The sequence below is a fragment of the Diadema antillarum genome, unplaced genomic scaffold (genome assembly GCF_040938485.1).
Source record: "Diadema antillarum isolate AM-2024a unplaced genomic scaffold, OU_Dant_1.0 seq00001836_RagTag, whole genome shotgun sequence".
NCBI classification, from domain to species: Eukaryota; Metazoa; Echinodermata; class Echinoidea; order Diadematoida; family Diadematidae; genus Diadema; species Diadema antillarum.
In genome coordinates, this window is record NW_027272509.1 from 205,459 (window position 1) to 222,779 (window position 17,321).

The window sequence follows — 17,321 nt, forward strand, 5'->3', positions numbered from 1 at the left end:
CCAAATGTATCCACACTACATAAACACTGAGTCTAGACATGCCTATCATGAATAATCGTGATTTGGAATTCTAAAAACGGCAAAGACATTATCCACAGTCATGATTCCCCCCACATTGCAGGGCTATAACACCATGGTCGGAGAGCGCGGCGCCCAGCTGTCCGGGGGACAGAAACAGAGAGTCGCCATCGCCCGCGCGCTGGTGAGAAACCCGTCCATTCTTCTCCTTGACGAAGCCACGTCAGCTCTGGACAGGGAGAGCGAGAAAGTCGTGCAGCAAGCTTTGGATAAGGTAACTCCATTGAAAATCTTAAGAAAATGTCTCAGGAATAAAAGAAACATCGTTTTGTTACTCCCGTTCGTTCTTGCAAATAGCATTCGTCTTTTTTTAATGAAATATATTATAGAAAAGGGTTTAAATCCGTTTGTGAGTCACATAAAGATTGAGTAAGAGATATATCTGCGAGTCTTCTCGATTTTTTTTTTTCCTTCAGGCATCGGAGGGTCGGACCACCATCGTCATCGCTCACCGTCTGACCACCATTCAGAACGCCGACGTCATCTACGCCTTCGACGAGGGAACCATCGTCGAGTTCGGCAGCCACGCCGAGCTCATGAAGAGAGGCGGCGTGTACAAGCAGCTCGTCACACTTCAAACTCTGGACGCGGACGGTACGTTAAAAAGATTGACAAAATCTTTGGTTGCTGGCACGCACACGTTGGACGAAAGTGTACTTTGTGTTGCGGAAGCTGCTTCTTCTTCCTCTCATAATTTTTTTCTCCTTTTCATCGTCATCATCACCAGCATCCATGCCATCATTATTATCGTTATCATCATAACCATTATTACCGTCATCATCATTACCATTATCATCATCATCCTCATCAACACTATTATCATCTCCTTTTGTTTTTTCTCCCCCATCTTTGCCTTCTTCATCTCCATCATCTTTGTCTTCTTTCTCTTCTTCTTCTTTTTCTTCTTCGTCCTTTCCTTCTTCGTCCTTTCCTTCTTCGTCCTTTCCTTCTTCGTCCTTTCCTTCTTCGTCCTTTCCTTCATGCTCGTCTTCCTCCTGCTCCTACTCCTCCTATTTCCTATTTCCTCCGATCAACATGATCACATGAGAGTACGCAATGTAAGCCAAACTTACTCATCATACTCAGAGGTCGACATTGGCGGTGGCCCCGTGACCCCGGGCCGCTAAAAATTGTTTTCGCGCCCCCCCCCCCCCCCCCCAAAAAAAAAAAGAAAAAAAGAAAAAAAAAAGACAAAGAAAAAAGATTATCTGTTGGTGGCCTAACCGGGCAACTAAAATTCAAACTGAATCGTTATGTTTGCTTCTGTTTCGGACCATCAGGGCAAAAAGAGCCCTATAATGTTAATTTGAATGTTAGTGTACATGTCAAGGTACTCTTAAGCCAACACGGCTCACTCGGTAGCCGTTCTGCTTTACACTGTACGCTGCGTTACGTAAACCTTCAAATTTCTGTTGCGAGAGAGATGGCACCTTTGTGCATATCGCTGTTTATATTGTCTATGTGTTTTTTTAATTCTTTATTTGGCCAAACTTGTCCGACCCAAAGGTGAAACTTCTGCTGCACTTGAAAAGAAGATTTCGGCTGTGACCACCCCGTCTCGCCAGCTCTCCCGCCAGATGTCCCGCCAAATGTCCCGGCAGCTCTCTCGCCAAGTGTCGTCTGGTAGCTTCAGCAAAGGAGGCAGTGTCAAAGATGTAGGTCTTCCGTCCTTCAAAGAAAAAAAAATACAACCCTCCGTATTATGACCTCAATAAAGGGAGTGAAATCCAACACAATGATGGAACATTTGCCCAACGAACCAACTAACAAACCGACCAAACACAGATAAAAGAAGAAAGTTACTAAACCACAAAAAACCAAGGTGGTATATGTTTCAGGAAAGAGCAATATTGCCAACGGCCACATATGTAAATTTGAGGTGATGATGTCATCTCATTGTGTCGTTGAGTGTTTTTTTTTCAAGTAAGAAGAATTCCCTACGTGTATGATAGAATGAAGGACGGTCTCTGTGCCAAGAATATCGCCGAAACTTTGCTTGGTGACGCTAAGATGGAACACCCAACATGCTACTTGATTTTTTTTTTCGCAATAAAAGTCACGTTTAGGTGGACCTGGACCCCGTTTCATAAAAAAGATGATATGTTAGCAACTCTTGCTGGGATGGCAATTGTTATGGTTACGACAAGAATCCAGCTTCCCGATTGGCTGTTGCTATTGCCATTCCATCAAGAGTTGCTATCCTAACGTCTTTTATGAAATGGGGCCCAGGGTAAGAGATGCTATCAATGGAAGAGGGTAATAATGTTTTCAACGAAAGGATGTTCACATAACAGCCCGTGACTTGACCAGTAGTATCAATCGTAGAAACAATGAGTGTGAGATGAGACGTCTCAAACTCAAGTCGTTAGATGCGGTTGTCATGGTTTCCTCCCTGTTTGATTATTTCAGGCCACCGAGGAGGAGGAGGAAGAAGAAGATATTCGCAAGGTTGGATACGGGGAGATTCTGCGCCTCAACAAACCGGAAGCACATCTCATTTTCATCGGCTGCATCTTTGCTGGTATCCTGGGCGTGGCAATGCCGGTCTTCGCCATCCTCTTCAGCGAGATTATCCTGGTAGGCCAATTATTTCTACAATTCACAGACATTAAAGGAAAAGTCCACCTTCATATTTAAATGTGGATTGAGTGAATGCGGCAATATTCCTAGAACATTTCAGTGAAAGTTTTAGGAAAATCGGACAATCCAGTCAAAAGTTATAATTCATTCTTCTTTTTTGTGTGAAGTTTCTGCACAGTCACTGCTTGATGAGAAGACTGCTACAGTTTATGATGTCACGTGCACAGAACGAAATAAGAAAAATATAAGAGAATCTCAAAAAAAAATTCTATAGAAAAAGAGTACACATTCCCTCGACTTATTATTACTGATGTATATTAAGGATCATATTCCCCAGCCTTCTAAAAGAGGCAAGTCAAGCGCTCTTTTATCATGCAAGAAAAATGAAATTATGCTGAATTTTCTTTATATTTTCTTTATATCATTCTACACATATGACATCACAAGCTGTCGTTCCTAGTCATTCAGCGATGGCGACGTTGAAGACGACGAGAGATCGATTTTGATCAGCGGTCTCTCGCGCATGCGCAAAACAGTTTTTCCTCGTGGCGTCCGCGTCGCGGGTCTAAAGCTCCCTATTGTCGCGTGTACTGCAAACAGCATCAGCTAATTCAATACTGTATTTGGCTTGATGTGTCTCTGCAGATCTTCACCTACCCAGCGGACCAGATGCGTGAAGAAGCCGTCTTCTGGTCGCTGATGTTCGTTGCCCTGGGTGGCGCTTTCCTCGTCAGTAACTCAGTCACCGGTATCTGCTTCGCCATCTCTGGAGAAGAGCTCACCCTGCGTCTCCGGCAGAAAGCTTTCTGGACGATGCTGCGTCAGGTATGTGACCGTCAGATTACCTCTTGCCACAGGGGCGGATGCAGGAATTCCGTAAAGGGGAGGCGCCTTTACGAAAGGGGCGTACGAGCCCCCCCCCCATTTTTTCTCTTTTTTTCTTTTGTTTTAACGAAAAATTACGAGGGGTTGTGCGCCTGGTGCGCCCCTTCTGGATCTGCCACTGTGCCGAGTCAACCAAGTACATAATGATTATGTTATGGATATGCTATTTTACTCTCTATATTTTCATTATACCGTTACCAGGATGGATGCAAAAATTGTAATGATTATCTCGCATTGGAGAGGGTATGTACAGTATCATTTCATGAATTTCACGAATTTGTTGTTATATGTCTGCTGTTCGTTGAAAGAAATAGAAAATATCCTTAAATTCTAATGCAAGAATTATTCCATATAACCTGATTATGAATAATAAATATGATTATGAAAAAAAAATATCCTTAAATTGCCTTACTATAGGAGACCCGTTCCAAATTGTTAACACTATCATTGCCTGTGTAAAAAAAAAATGAAGTAAAAGTAAACATGACTGAACGAAAACCTGAAGCTAAGATTCTGTACTGTGTTATGTTATTTTACAACATTATTTTCTGCACACACTCATAGATTATCACTTCACAACAATCTTTTGAGATGGTATTGAAAGAAGAAGTCTTTACGTTTTTACGTTATTTTAAATGAGTAGTGATTTTTTTTTTCTGTCGTCACTTTTTTTGTTGCCTTAGGATGCTGCCTATTTCGATGATCCCAAACACGGAACCGGAGCACTCGCCACCAGACTTTCATCCGATGCATCACAAGTGAAAGGGGTAAGCGAAACATGACGCATCTTTTTCGATCTGACCCCGCCGCAGTTATACGAGCGAGGAGGGATGGGCTTTGGGAAAGAAGAAACCTCAAAGATGTCTCAAGTTCTCTGCTATCATGTTCAAGAAGGGTGGATTTCGTAGGATGTAGAACCCTTGACGCAGCGTACTATTATATCTGTCATTTATTGTCCATTAACAGGTCGATCAATGATGAATATCACACATGTTAAAAGTCAGTACCGTAGTGTCGATGAAACCAATCAAGTTTTAGATGTTAATTAATAGTAGAAGCCGTCGACGTCTTTCTTGTTTTTTTTTTCCGTGTAAGGACTCTATCATCGTTTTGCATTTTTCCCCTTTGATGTGTTGCCTAGGCAACCGGCCAGCGGCTGAGCATAATTGTGCAGTCTTCCGTGACTATGATCGCCGCCATCTGTATCGGCTTCATCTACGGCTGGAAGCTCGCTCTCCTCATCTTCGGCTGCCTCCCTGTGCTCGCCATCTCCGGCGCACTGGAGATGAAGATCCTGCAAGGTGGCCACCGGAAAGACGCCGCCCTCATCGAGGAGGCAGGAAAGGTGAGAATGTGTGTTTAAAGGGATGGTGTGGTTTGGGTTAAAGGGATCGTCCAGTATTGGTTGAGACCTAACTTCAGGTTTCTGAGATTTTTGGTGGGAAAATGAGAAACCTCGCAAAATATGAAAGAGCACGTAATTCCAAGAGTGATTTAACGTTTATTTGATGAAAATGGCTTTGAAATGGCTAAGACATCCAAAAACAGAGCAATCCTACTAAAAGGTGGGACCCACCTTTTACAAGGATCGCTTTGTTTTACTTTTTTGTGTGGATGCTTCAGCCATTCCAAAACCGATTTTCATCTGATGAAATTTGATTTCCTCTTAGATGATATGCTCCGTATTATTTCTTGAGTGGTTTCTTGCTATCTCACAGAAAGTTAAAAACCCAATCTTCATCTCCACCAATATTATACCATCCCTTTAAGATGAGGATTCAGATTGTAACTTTTTGCAAGATTAGAATTAAAAACCAAATATTAAAATTTTAAGAGGAATTCAAAGTTTATTTTGTGAAATCGGTTATGGAATGTCCGAGGGATTAAAAGAAAAAACAAGAAACAAAGTAACACAAAATGGTCGTAATAAAAGATTGGCCCCATCTTTTATAAGGACCCCTTTGTTTTTGGATGTCTCAGCCATTTTAAACCCGACTTCATCTGGTTTATGTGCATCAGTGGTCCTTGTGAGAAGTGACTCGGGATCTGTCATGTGCGCGCACAGTAATTCTGTGATACATTCTTGATAAACAGTATTATCCGAGGACTGCGTGTTCTGTCTCCTTGGCTGCGACCAGCGTAACTGATATGCTACAGTTAACTTTGAGATCCCACAACTTTCGGATAATACATGTATATTATGTCCAATCTCGATTGATGTTAATTTGTTGTGATTTTTATTTTGTTTATTCCCACACAAGGTATGGCTTTTCGCTCCTAGTTTCCACGTGGTTGATATAAAATGCGCACTTGTAAATCGAGTGCACTAAGAACTTATTTCACAAACAAAATAGCCGTAATATTATTATTAGAGTATAGCATCAGCTGTAACAATGATAATGCCGAGGATACTATAAGATCACTTCACAGTCTGTCAGCGAGTAAAACGGTTGTCCCGTAGATTCTAGTAGAGCATGCAGTAGTCTGTATGGCGATTTTTTTAAAAAGTCAACCGTTGATGCGCAGTCTGCACATCATGATGTGTTTGTTTTCCTATTTTATTTTCGTGATTAGATCGCCGCCGAATCTATCGAGAATGTCCGCACGGTGGCGTCCTTGAATCTCGAGGGTACGATGATTAGGAAATACGCCGAGCAACTGGAAATTCCTTACAGGTAAAGTACAGAGTATTAACCCTAAAAAGACTGGGCTAGGTTGGTAGCTCGAAAGACTGGGGGGGGGGGGGGGGGGGCTAAAGGGCCCCCCTTAAGATCTCGGCCGTGGATCGCGCGATCGCCGCGGAAATTTGCACAATGGTAGTGTGCGATATAATCTACAAGATCGTATATTTAAATTTTCCAAAATAGTCTTCTTTTATTTTATTTTGATTAATTACGCTAATTTATGCGAGAAATCAGACTTTTTGATCTAAATCAGTAAATAAAGCTCCAAAAGTGCTCATTTTGGGTCTAAATATTCTTTGTGGCATTCTTAGCACATGTACTTGAAAAAAAAATTCAATATCAAAATTAATTTCTTATTTCTTTCATTGTTTTATGAATTTCTTATGTATTTCTGTGTTTTTTCGACCTTTTGTTTTTGTTGTTTTTTTCATCAAAATTTGTGGCAGACCCTTTTTGAAGCATAATACTACTAAAACAAATTAATTTTAGCCATTGAGAGTAAAAATAAGCATATTTATATGAACCATGTGAAAAAAACTCAATTTGTATTGACTTTGTACACAAAATCACATTTTTGAGCCATTTTCGGCCTCACGTGCATGTACAAAAGGTTATGTAACTTCAGAACCGTGCCCCCGGGCGTCACAAATTTGGTGTCAAAATGTGCGGGAAACTCGAAAGAAAAAAGTCATAGAGCATCGCGGCGAGAGCATTGCGTGTTGCAGAGTAATCGCGCGAAATGTCGAGGGGGGGGGGGGGGCCTTTTAGGCCCCCCAGTCTTTTTAGGGTTAAACCGATCACATGCTAATATTTTAGATTCGTTCGGATTGCTTTTCCCTTCTTCGTCGCATTGCTTGTAATTCCAGTCTTGCGATCTAAATATGCTTCTTGTTTCTTTAATAGAGCTAGGAATTTGGCACGTGCTGCAAGTTTATGACAGTGGCTGGTCACCGCAGCAACAATTTCAGTGCATGCAGCCGATTGGTTGTTGTTCTCTCGCTGCTGCTTTGAATTCTCCAATCAACGAAACCCTCTGAGTGAAACAGGCCGCTATAGTGTGTAGGAATTAGTAATGTAAAGTCAGAGATGCTGTGGTCATTCAAACAAAGTTCATTATCGCTTAAAGAAATATTATATTGTGCATTAGCAGTCCTTTCTCAAGGCATTACGGAATTTAGCACGCGCGTCAATAAACATACATTTCATAAAGTGGTTCGAAAATGATGATTAGGTGCCAGCGAAGAAAGTGTTTTTACCTGGTGTTTCTGGAACATCCTCATCATGCTTTTGAACATGTTTCTGTATACGAACTTACAAAGTGGATCTTTTTCATTAGATGATAATTATGTGCGTTGAAATTCTCCTTTTTAGAGTGTTGTCACGCAGACTAATGTGTTGAAATATTCTAAGATGAAAAATTTGCCGTACATGTCTGAATAAAAAAAGTTTAGCTGTTTCGTGTAGCAAAATATCGAAAATTTGTTTGTAGTTTGTATCAATATATGTGATTTGTTAGAGTGGTAGCCCCGCTTTTTGAAATGGTTTTTGGTGAACATGAAGATAGACTAATGATTGACGCCTTATTATTGTTATTGATATTATTGTTATTATTATTATTATTGTTATTATTATTATTATCATTATTATTTTTATTATTATTATTATTATTATTATTATTACTACTACTACTACTACTACTACTACTACTACTACTACTACTACATGTACTACTATCATTAAAAATGCAGGCAAGGTAAGATCAACAGCCAGGTGAACGGTCTTGCCTTTGCCGTCTCGCAAGCCATGATCTTCTTCATCTACGCCGCTTCCTTCCGGCTAGGTGGCTACCTTGTCTCCATCCAAGACATGACGATTGATGAAGTGTTCAAGTAAGTACACGTATAATGAATTAAGTCGATTGTGAGATGTTCACTTCGGAAGTACTGTGGTGTAGGCATTAGGCTCGTACGACACAGACGCTGGGTTCGAGTCCCGCTCGGTTTGTGTATATCCTGGGACAAGATAATTGTACCTTCTTTGTTCCACCTGATCCCAGGCGTATGAACGACTTGTTATTTGGCAGTGATAGAGATGTAATGATAAAACGACATTGCAAAAAGAAAACCTCTGTTTACATTGATGGCGCCATCTTCTGTTGACAAGATCATTTTATAAAGTCCTTATATCCACCCAACTGGGCCCCATGGAAGACCAGCTACTGCAGCTGAATATGGGCTATTCAGCCATCTTCTCAGATGAAAATGAGACAAACAATAACAGCCCGTATCATTTCATCATTTTTGACCCATTGTACCTATTAAGAAGGCGTAACGTTAACGAGCAGAAATAAAATGAAATTAATTGTTTTACCACACAATAACATTGATAAAAACATAACATACATGCACAAAAGTAAAAAAAAAAGTTATAGGTGGTCAAAACGAAACTGAAATAGCAAGCAGGTTAGTGGAGACCGATTTATTCAACAATGCAAATTATATTACGTACTTGCGATATTTACAAAATTTGCTGTTCGTCATTTTCTATCAGTTGATTTTTTTTAATGTAAATGCTAAGTTTCCTGAACGCATTTCACTTGTGTTCTTCCACTTTGCCACCAGAGTTATATTTGGAGTGGCCTTTGCTGGCATCTCGGTCGGGCAGGCCATGGCCTTCCTACCCGACTACGCCAAGGCGTCTCATTCCGCTAACCTCCTCTTCCATCTGTTTTCCACCGAACCTCGCATCGATAACTACTCCAAGGCGGGCGCCAAACCAGTAAGTATTATTTGGTGACGATGAATGATGAATGAGGAATGATGTTGATGATTGATGATGATGATGATGATGATGATGATGATGATGATTGATGATGATGATGATGGATGATAATGGATGATTGATGATGATGATGATGGTGGTTAAGGTGGTAAAAATAATGATTGACGGTGATGATTGATGATGATAATGATAATGATGAATATGATGGATATAATGATGATGATGATGGCGATTATGTTGTGATGATGGTGATGATGATTTGAGGATGATTTGTTGTTTGATTATCGTTATCATCATCAGTGTATTCTTTTTCTCATTAAACACCATTATTCCCCGATTGATTGAAGGAATGTCTCCATAATAAAGTCTATGATTAATATCATATTTACCCCTTCTAGGATAAGCTGTCTGGGGAGATAAACTACAAGAGCATCAAGTTTGCCTACCCGACCCGACCAGACATCAACGTGCTCAAGGGGCTCTCCCTGACGGTCAAGCCGGGGCAGACAGTGGCCCTGGTGGGCGAAAGTGGGTGTGGCAAGAGTACGCTGGTCTCCCTTCTTGAAAGAATGTACGATCCAGAGGACGGAGCAGTGGTACGTTTTTCTACAATTTTCTTTCTTTTCTTTCCTTTTTTTTTTAGCTCTTCGACCCTCGATCATATTGTGTATTTTGGTGGACATAAATCCCCTCAAGAATTATGATCCGCTCTTTATTATAGAAACAGGTAGTAAAATGAAAGTCACCATTTGAAGCAACAACAACAACATCATCATCAACAACAACAACAACAACAACAAAAACAACAAGAGCTGAAAGACATGTGTATACTGTATTCCATCTGCAGAAGCCAATTTCAATTTGTTTCGTTTTGTGTCGTTAAGTTTCATTCCACCAAAGAATAATTCCACGGGGCACCGTTTTATCAAAAGATATGATTGATTATAAATTTGCTTACCAAACAGGCTGCCATAGACTTATGATAGCAATCATAATATTATAACTCTTCATAAAACAGGGCCCAGGTAGGTTAAAAAAAATGCGATTGGGGCTCTTCAAAATCTGTTTGGAATATCAAAATTTCGCACGAGACAGACTGAACTTGGTGCAGAGTCAAATTAATAAGTTTTGGAATATTTGAGAGAAACAAATTTCCGTCAAACTATAGGCGACGATCGGTTCTTCACATTCTCTAAGATGATGTTGTAGATGTAGCGACCACAGCTAGCCTCAGACGGCATAAGCCGTGATAGGCCTCCACAAAGCTCTACGATGAGGACTCAAGAGAGAAATCCAGTGCTTATTGCTCTTTTTTTTTACTATGTGGGACCACATTCCCTCCTCGCTAGCAATCACTTTTCGTTGTCATCTGTCCCACCGCAGCTTTTGGACGGAATGTCGGTTAGGGACCTCAACATCCAGTGGCTACGAGCCAACATGGCCATCGTGAGCCAGGAACCAGTCCTCTTCGCTAGCTCCATCAAGGAGAACATCCAGTACGGCGTGGAGGAAGAGATGGACATGACAAGCGTCGAGCGAGTGGCCAAGATGGCCAACATCCACGACTTCATCTCCTCCCTTCCCACGGTAAGAGTGTGACGTCATCAGCTGACCACCGTTGACCACGCGTGTCCTCAGTGATTGACCGGATGACGCGTTAATCAAACTGAAATACTGTAGGCAGTAACGTTTGTAATGATTATAAAGAATGTAACGTAAACCACACCGCGTATTTTGACACCCACGCATACTGACAAGTATACGATGTATGCATATAATATATCAATATATTACATTGTACATAATACTTAAACATTATATTGTTATACTTGTATGTGCTTACGTACGTTTATATCCATGTGTATTACAGCCTTGTACACAATAGTCGGTAACTATCACACAATACCGCTTGAATTTATGAATCAACAGCTGTCTCCAGTATCCCTGATTCTTCTATTGAATCTCGAACCTATTTATACTGATTGTAAGATTGTTGTCAAAGGATACTAGGTTCCAAAGTTTTCACTCCGAAACGCACCGTTTGATATAATGACAGTTGTTTTTTGTTGTTTTGTTCAGGGTTACGACACTCTGGTGGGTGAGAAAGGAACCCAGCTGTCCGGGGGTCAGAAGCAGCGAGTGGCCATCGCCAGAGCTCTGGCCAGGAACCCCCGCATCCTCCTCCTAGACGAGGCCACGTCGGCTCTGGACACGGAGAGCGAAAAGGTGAGGATAGCGGACAGATTGTCTTTTTCGTTGTTGAGTTTACATGCTCAATGGTCGACAAAGTAGATCACACACTAAATTGACCGATGTTACGTGTTTCGCAATGTGTCGGGCATAGCTTCGGATAAGTGACCATGCAGGAACTCCTGCGTGAAGGGATTTTCGGGTTCATTTTTTTCAGGGGGCATTATATTTTTCCTGCTCTGCCTTTCATAACCCAGTAGATATGAGTGCTAGTGCCTGGTAATTCAAGAGAATAAATTGTGGTAGAGTAGACGGTAGTTATCGCAAAAAATTACTACACATCTTTTACCACTTCTACTACCACTGCTACTTTTACTTCTACTACTACAAGTCCCAGCAAGCGTCCACACTATGGTTCTGGACGGGAAAGTCTTGCGGCGTTTGACTTTCCCCGCGCCTCGGGGACCTATAAGGAGCTTTAGATTTGCTACGCGGATGTTTAGACGATGATTGCATTGGCTGTTACCCTCTCTCTCTCTCTGCGTCGTGTTGGAAAGTAGCTTTAGATTACGCGAGGACGTAGCCTATACAAAATAAAATGCCCCCCATTTGATCATTGCATCAAGAAGCTCTCTCTTGCGTCTCGAATTTGATTTCTCGCAAAAATGGCCCAGAACCAACCATGAAAACTTAGACGACGCGAGATCGATTTTGATAAGCAAATTTGCGCATGCACGGAACATTATTTTTCCTTTGAACGTCCGCGTGGTGAAAATCTAAAGCTCCCTCATGTGAACAAAGGGCGTGTGACAACAAAAGGAACCGGAAGTGAATCATGGTCTCTTATTATCTTTCATATCCCTCAGATTGTCCAAGTAGCCCTCGACAACGCCATGAAGGATCGAACGTCCATTGTCATCGCCCACCGCCTCTCCACCGTCAAGAACGCCAACGTCATCGCCGTCATCCGGGAAGGCGTAGTCGTGGAGAGCGGAAGTCACGAGGAGTTGATAAAGGCCAAAGGTCACTACTTCACTCTGACCGGCGGGCTGCTGACTGAGTGATGATCCAAAAAAAAAAAAGACCAAACAAGCAGACAAGAAAACAGTGCATGACGAAATCATACGAGTTTCATGGATTCTTTTCAGGTGCACTGATTCACCATTAAGGGCCTTTAAAGGAGCTGATCCCTATACGCGGGAGAACATAATGATATCACTTCATGGTTCCACCTCTGATACCATTTCAACGAAAGAGTATTGTATTTCTCGACCAAAGCAACCACGGCACGTCATTCGGACTCAAGGAGAACAAGGGATATAAATTCAAGTCTGCAAATAGGAAAAAATGAGATAACATATATTGATAGAGATGGATAGGTATAAAGATGTAGATCGAGATGAATATGAGAAATAGAGAAAGGGGAGAGGAAAGAGAAGGAGAGAAAACCGAAATTGATAATATGATTCATTGTGACCGTTGCTTAAGTTCGGTGTATATAAAAAGATAGAACAGGAGCTGAAACCGAGGTTTAACAAAACTTCACACTTTTAGCTTAACGGGAAAAAGCGAATGTCTTCACTGGTTTGGTGAACTTGTACAAATTCATCACGCGATGCAATGAACTTTGGGAACAAAATTGATGCGCTACCTCGAAATGTCGGAAGATACTCATTATGCCGGATCAATCAAAACAGATCTCCACATGATTTTTAGACTTTTGCATTTGAACATCTATAAATTGGTTATACTGGTTACACAGTTTCAGAATATGTCGACTTGAATGAGGAATGAGAGGAATGAGTTTTTGAAATCCAGAATTATAACAAATCACAATGAACAAGGATGATGACATAGCAGATTCCCAGTAGAATTTCATGATAAGGTGCTCAAGGAAGCAGAACAAAAGAAATTATGCATGCATTCTACACAGGTGAACTTGCCAAATGTTACGCAAGACCTGTCAAGCAAGTGATATTGTCATGGAATTTCATCGCGCTATTAGTGAATACTGTAGAAGTGAGCCCCTTATGTCATCATCCTTGTTCAGCGCATTGTGTTTTGGGGATTTCAGAGTATTGCTTTATCAACTCAAGGACCACAATAATTTCCACAAATCTATACTTCGCACTATCGATTTATTTACTACATCATGTGAAATTACATAAATCGTGTGGAATACTTGTACGCCAATTACACTCTGCAATTGGGAGTATACTCAAGTTGGCAGCGTATAACAACAGGTGCAAAGATACGTGCGAATCTCCGTAGACAAGCCCGATTCATACTTTTGTTTTTGTTTGTTTCTGTTTTGTTACATGCATGTTTATCTGTCAATTATCTTTCCACCATAGAGGAATTTCGTTGCCATGCAGATTCCATGTTTTCTCTAAGCTTCTTAGAGATCATATTATATTTAAGTCCTAATACAAGTATAGTACATCTTAGATTACGTAGTGCTTTAAATTCGAAGAATACGCATTACTTCCACCCTATACCAGGTATTTACTGATACCTCGAGTCGTTTTAAGAGGACCAATATAATGTAAATATTTATTAATTGTTTGTGTGTATTGTGCTCATACAAAAATCCGCTTCAATAGTGATATTCCTCGTAGGGAGTCAGAAATACATAGGTGAAGGTTGGCTTCGATAAGCGATTATAAGTGACGTTTCAAGAAGCGTTTACCAGAAACTTTCAACTTTGTAAACCAGGGCCAAGTTTTATGAACAGTTATAATTGATTATAAAAGTTGATTTCAATCATAAGTCTGTGACGGCCTGTGTGTCAAGGAAGTTTAAAATCGATTATGTTTTGATAAAATGTGGCCCAGGACAGCAAAACATGGAGAAAAATATTATTTTCTCGAACTTGTTTCCGATATAGATATGAGCACATCATTCTAGGATCTTGGCAAAGCGCAAGAGCAGAGTTTTTCTTGTTGTAAAATCCTTCGAATGACTCTCGTGAAAGATCTTGATTTGATGCTGCAGTGGCTGTCGATCGATTCTTCACTGATGTGAAATGATTTATTCTAATAATCATATATATATATATATATATATATATATATATATATATATATACTTCAGATGCAATTGATTGTATCATTTTGTGTGCCTACAATGAGCATACTTTACACGAATGTCAACTTTGCCCTTGATGCTGAATGCTGCAATTTTATTCATCGTTAAAGGAATCTGCAGGATTGTAACTGATCATCGTATGAAAAGGAAAAAAAAATCAAATCAAACACTTATTCTTATACAACAGTCCCATGAGCTTATAGGCTAATGTATTCAAACTGGGATGAATTATTAGACACAAGACATAAGAAAAGGAACGAAAAACAAAATCTGCACACATATACATACAAACACAAATTAATCTCTGACTATCGAGATTGCTTGAAACGTGAAGGAATTACGAAAAATCATCATTGTGCCATGAAATGAGTATTAAGATAATCGTCATCTTTTTGAAATTATAACAATTTATAATACATGTCGTTTTGTTGCTTTGTTTACATATTGCAAGAATACAATGTATTAAATATGTTTAAATGTATTGTGCCTAATACTTAGACGCAGCATGTCATGTCTTCAACATGTCTTATACATATGCAGTAGACAATTTTAAAGATGTTAGTGAAAGTTTTACATAATCATAAAGGTTCGATTTCACGAAGGTGGTACAATTGAAACCATGGTTTAAACCATGGACAATTTATGTGGAGCGCCAAGTGACGCATGGCCTTTTTCGTTACGAAATCATAGTCATTTCGTCGACGAAATGATCATTCGTAACAGAAATGACAACATTTCGTCGTCGAAATTATCATTTCGTTAGGTTCATTTGTGTAACGAAGGTCCCAAGGAGAGGAAAAGATTGCTGATAGTTCGCATTACATATATACATACATACATACATACATACATACACAAACATACACACACACACACACACACACACACACACCCTCACACATGCATATACGTCAACAAAAGTTAATGGTCATTTTGTTGACGAAATGACGAATTTCGTAATGAAATAGGCCATGCGACACTTGGCGCCCCATACATATTGTCCGTGGTTTAGACCATAGTTTCAATTATACCACCTTCGTGAATTCGGGTCAAAATGTGATAAAAATATGCGATGCCACCAAAGATGATTTTCAAACTATGTACATTGCTCACTTTATTATCATGTCACTCACAGTCTATAATTTCATTAAAATGTTACATACAATGTATTTGACTGACAATCCAATACTATGTGTTCTTCAAAGAGTTGGGTTTTTTGTATTGATGTGTGCATTGGACGTTTTCTTTTTGTATTTTTTTTTGGGGGGGGGGGGGGGGGGGAGGGCGGAGGTTTGTATGAACTTTTGGACGATGCATTTTGTGTTGTCTTACTTGATGTTATCTGTCAATCTGCCATTACTGACAGAACAAAGAGTACCTGTTTGTTAGGACTATGAATTTATTGTTGTCGTTTGGCGTAATAACTCTAGTTGACACGAGTCCGAGCTAAATCCAAAGTGCGTCATAACAGTCATTGTCTCCCACATGAAACACTGACATAACAAGGAAAATGTGTATTAAAAGCAAAGGCCTATCCCACCCCTTCTGTACGGTCAATGTAGCGCAAATATGCAGTCATAGATTAAAGCATTTAAAGAACACAAAACATTATATTAAATGGGTTAGTCAAATACCGGTTAGCGATTGGCTAAACACAGTCACGTGATGGAGGCACATTCGTTATGTTCGCCCATGGGCAGAACATTTTTGTAATGTTCTGCCATGGGAAAACATTTTCACGTAACAAATGACAAACGATACCAAACGATTGAACGATCATATTTTTCACGCAATCGACAGGATAAATTTGCCTATTCCATACAATGTGAAAAAGGCAGATGACCAATTATTGTAATGCGTACGAAAGTGTGATAATATTTGACTAACCCATAATATAACAGATGATGACTTTTGTTGTCGGGAACATGTACCAAACGTTCCACCCTCAGGGTTTGAAATGCTATTTCGGGAGTCTATACGTCCCTCGTCTTCATCTCGGGACCTATAACCTCCCTCGATAGCATTTCACACCCTTCGGGTGGAACATTCGGTATGTTCCCCCCCCCCCCCCCCCCCCCCCACCAGTCATCAGCTATATAATGCCACAGGACATAGGCCCTACATTATGTAGGTACTGTTTTCTTCTGCCATGAATGCGATATTACTGCCTTTCACTAAGGTTAACAAGGTTTTTTTTTTCTTCGTACAAGTAGCATGCTTCGATAAACAAAATTAAAGGAGACAGCAGCAAGAACACAAAGGAAAGAGAGAGAGAAAAAGAGAGAAAGAGAGAGAGAGAAAGAGAGAGAGAGAGAGACGGAGAGAGAGAGGGAGAGAGAGGGAGAGAGAGGTGCTCGAGAAAGCTGTCTACCAAATGCTATGAGATATGCACGTTTCTGTCGTCTGTGAATGTCTGCTGTTGTGGTTGATGTAAGCCTATAGGTAGATGTACTGATTTGTCTGGCAGTTTGATGGGAATTTGAAAAGAATTAATCCAACTCCTCTTTTCCCTCCCCCTCCGTTCCCCACCCCCTCCTCTCCCCTCCTCGTCCCTTTCTCGATAATATGAGGCATTGAATAATCATGATGCATGAACTCGTTGCATGATTAATGATTTTTTCACCTAACAAAGGAAACAAAATCTGGTTTTACAGTTTCGGGAATTACATTAATATTTTCTTCAGACCATATGGTTCTGCTTCTGTCGTTCTCTTGTTTTCACACTGCAGAACGTCGGCATTGAGAAGTCAATCGTATCATCCAAGATACGATTATACCGAGGTTATTATAGGGCCAGCTAGGGGGTATACTTTGAGTGGTTGTGACACTGCAGAGTATTTCTCAGAAAAAAAAAAAATGTCACAATTCAGTGGTGGATCCAGGGGGGGGGGGATGCACCGGGCGTGCGCCCCCTCTTTATTTGTTCTTAAAAAAAAAGAAAAAAAAAAGAAAAAGTATGAGATGAAACCCGGAAGTAGCATCAGAAATATTGTTTGCGCCCCCCCCCCCTTTACGAAATTCCTGGATCCGCCCCTG

The 17,321-nt window shown here is 40.4% G+C and overlaps 1 protein-coding gene across 2 annotated transcripts in view; it reads left to right on the forward strand.

Annotated features, from left to right (window-relative positions):
* Positions 1 to 15,461, forward strand: part of LOC139712652 (ATP-dependent translocase ABCB1-like) — a 69,916-nt gene extending 54,455 nt beyond the window's left edge. For both annotated transcript variants that reach the window (XM_071624460.1, XM_071624459.1), the window contains exons 13-26: positions 122 to 292; positions 495 to 672; positions 1,585 to 1,733; positions 2,488 to 2,655; positions 3,304 to 3,483; positions 4,227 to 4,310; positions 4,685 to 4,888; positions 6,118 to 6,218; positions 7,976 to 8,116; positions 8,849 to 9,005; positions 9,407 to 9,604; positions 10,392 to 10,595; positions 11,088 to 11,234; positions 12,065 to 15,461. In XM_071624460.1, the coding sequence (XP_071480561.1) occupies positions 122 to 292; positions 495 to 672; positions 1,585 to 1,733; positions 2,488 to 2,655; positions 3,304 to 3,483; positions 4,227 to 4,310; positions 4,685 to 4,888; positions 6,118 to 6,218; positions 7,976 to 8,116; positions 8,849 to 9,005; positions 9,407 to 9,604; positions 10,392 to 10,595; positions 11,088 to 11,234; positions 12,065 to 12,262 (2,280 nt within the window). In that variant the 3' untranslated portion in view covers positions 12,263 to 15,461. The remainder of the gene's footprint in view (positions 1 to 121; positions 293 to 494; positions 673 to 1,584; positions 1,734 to 2,487; positions 2,656 to 3,303; positions 3,484 to 4,226; positions 4,311 to 4,684; positions 4,889 to 6,117; positions 6,219 to 7,975; positions 8,117 to 8,848; positions 9,006 to 9,406; positions 9,605 to 10,391; positions 10,596 to 11,087; positions 11,235 to 12,064) is intronic.
* Positions 15,462 to 17,321: the final 1,860 nt, after the last annotated feature.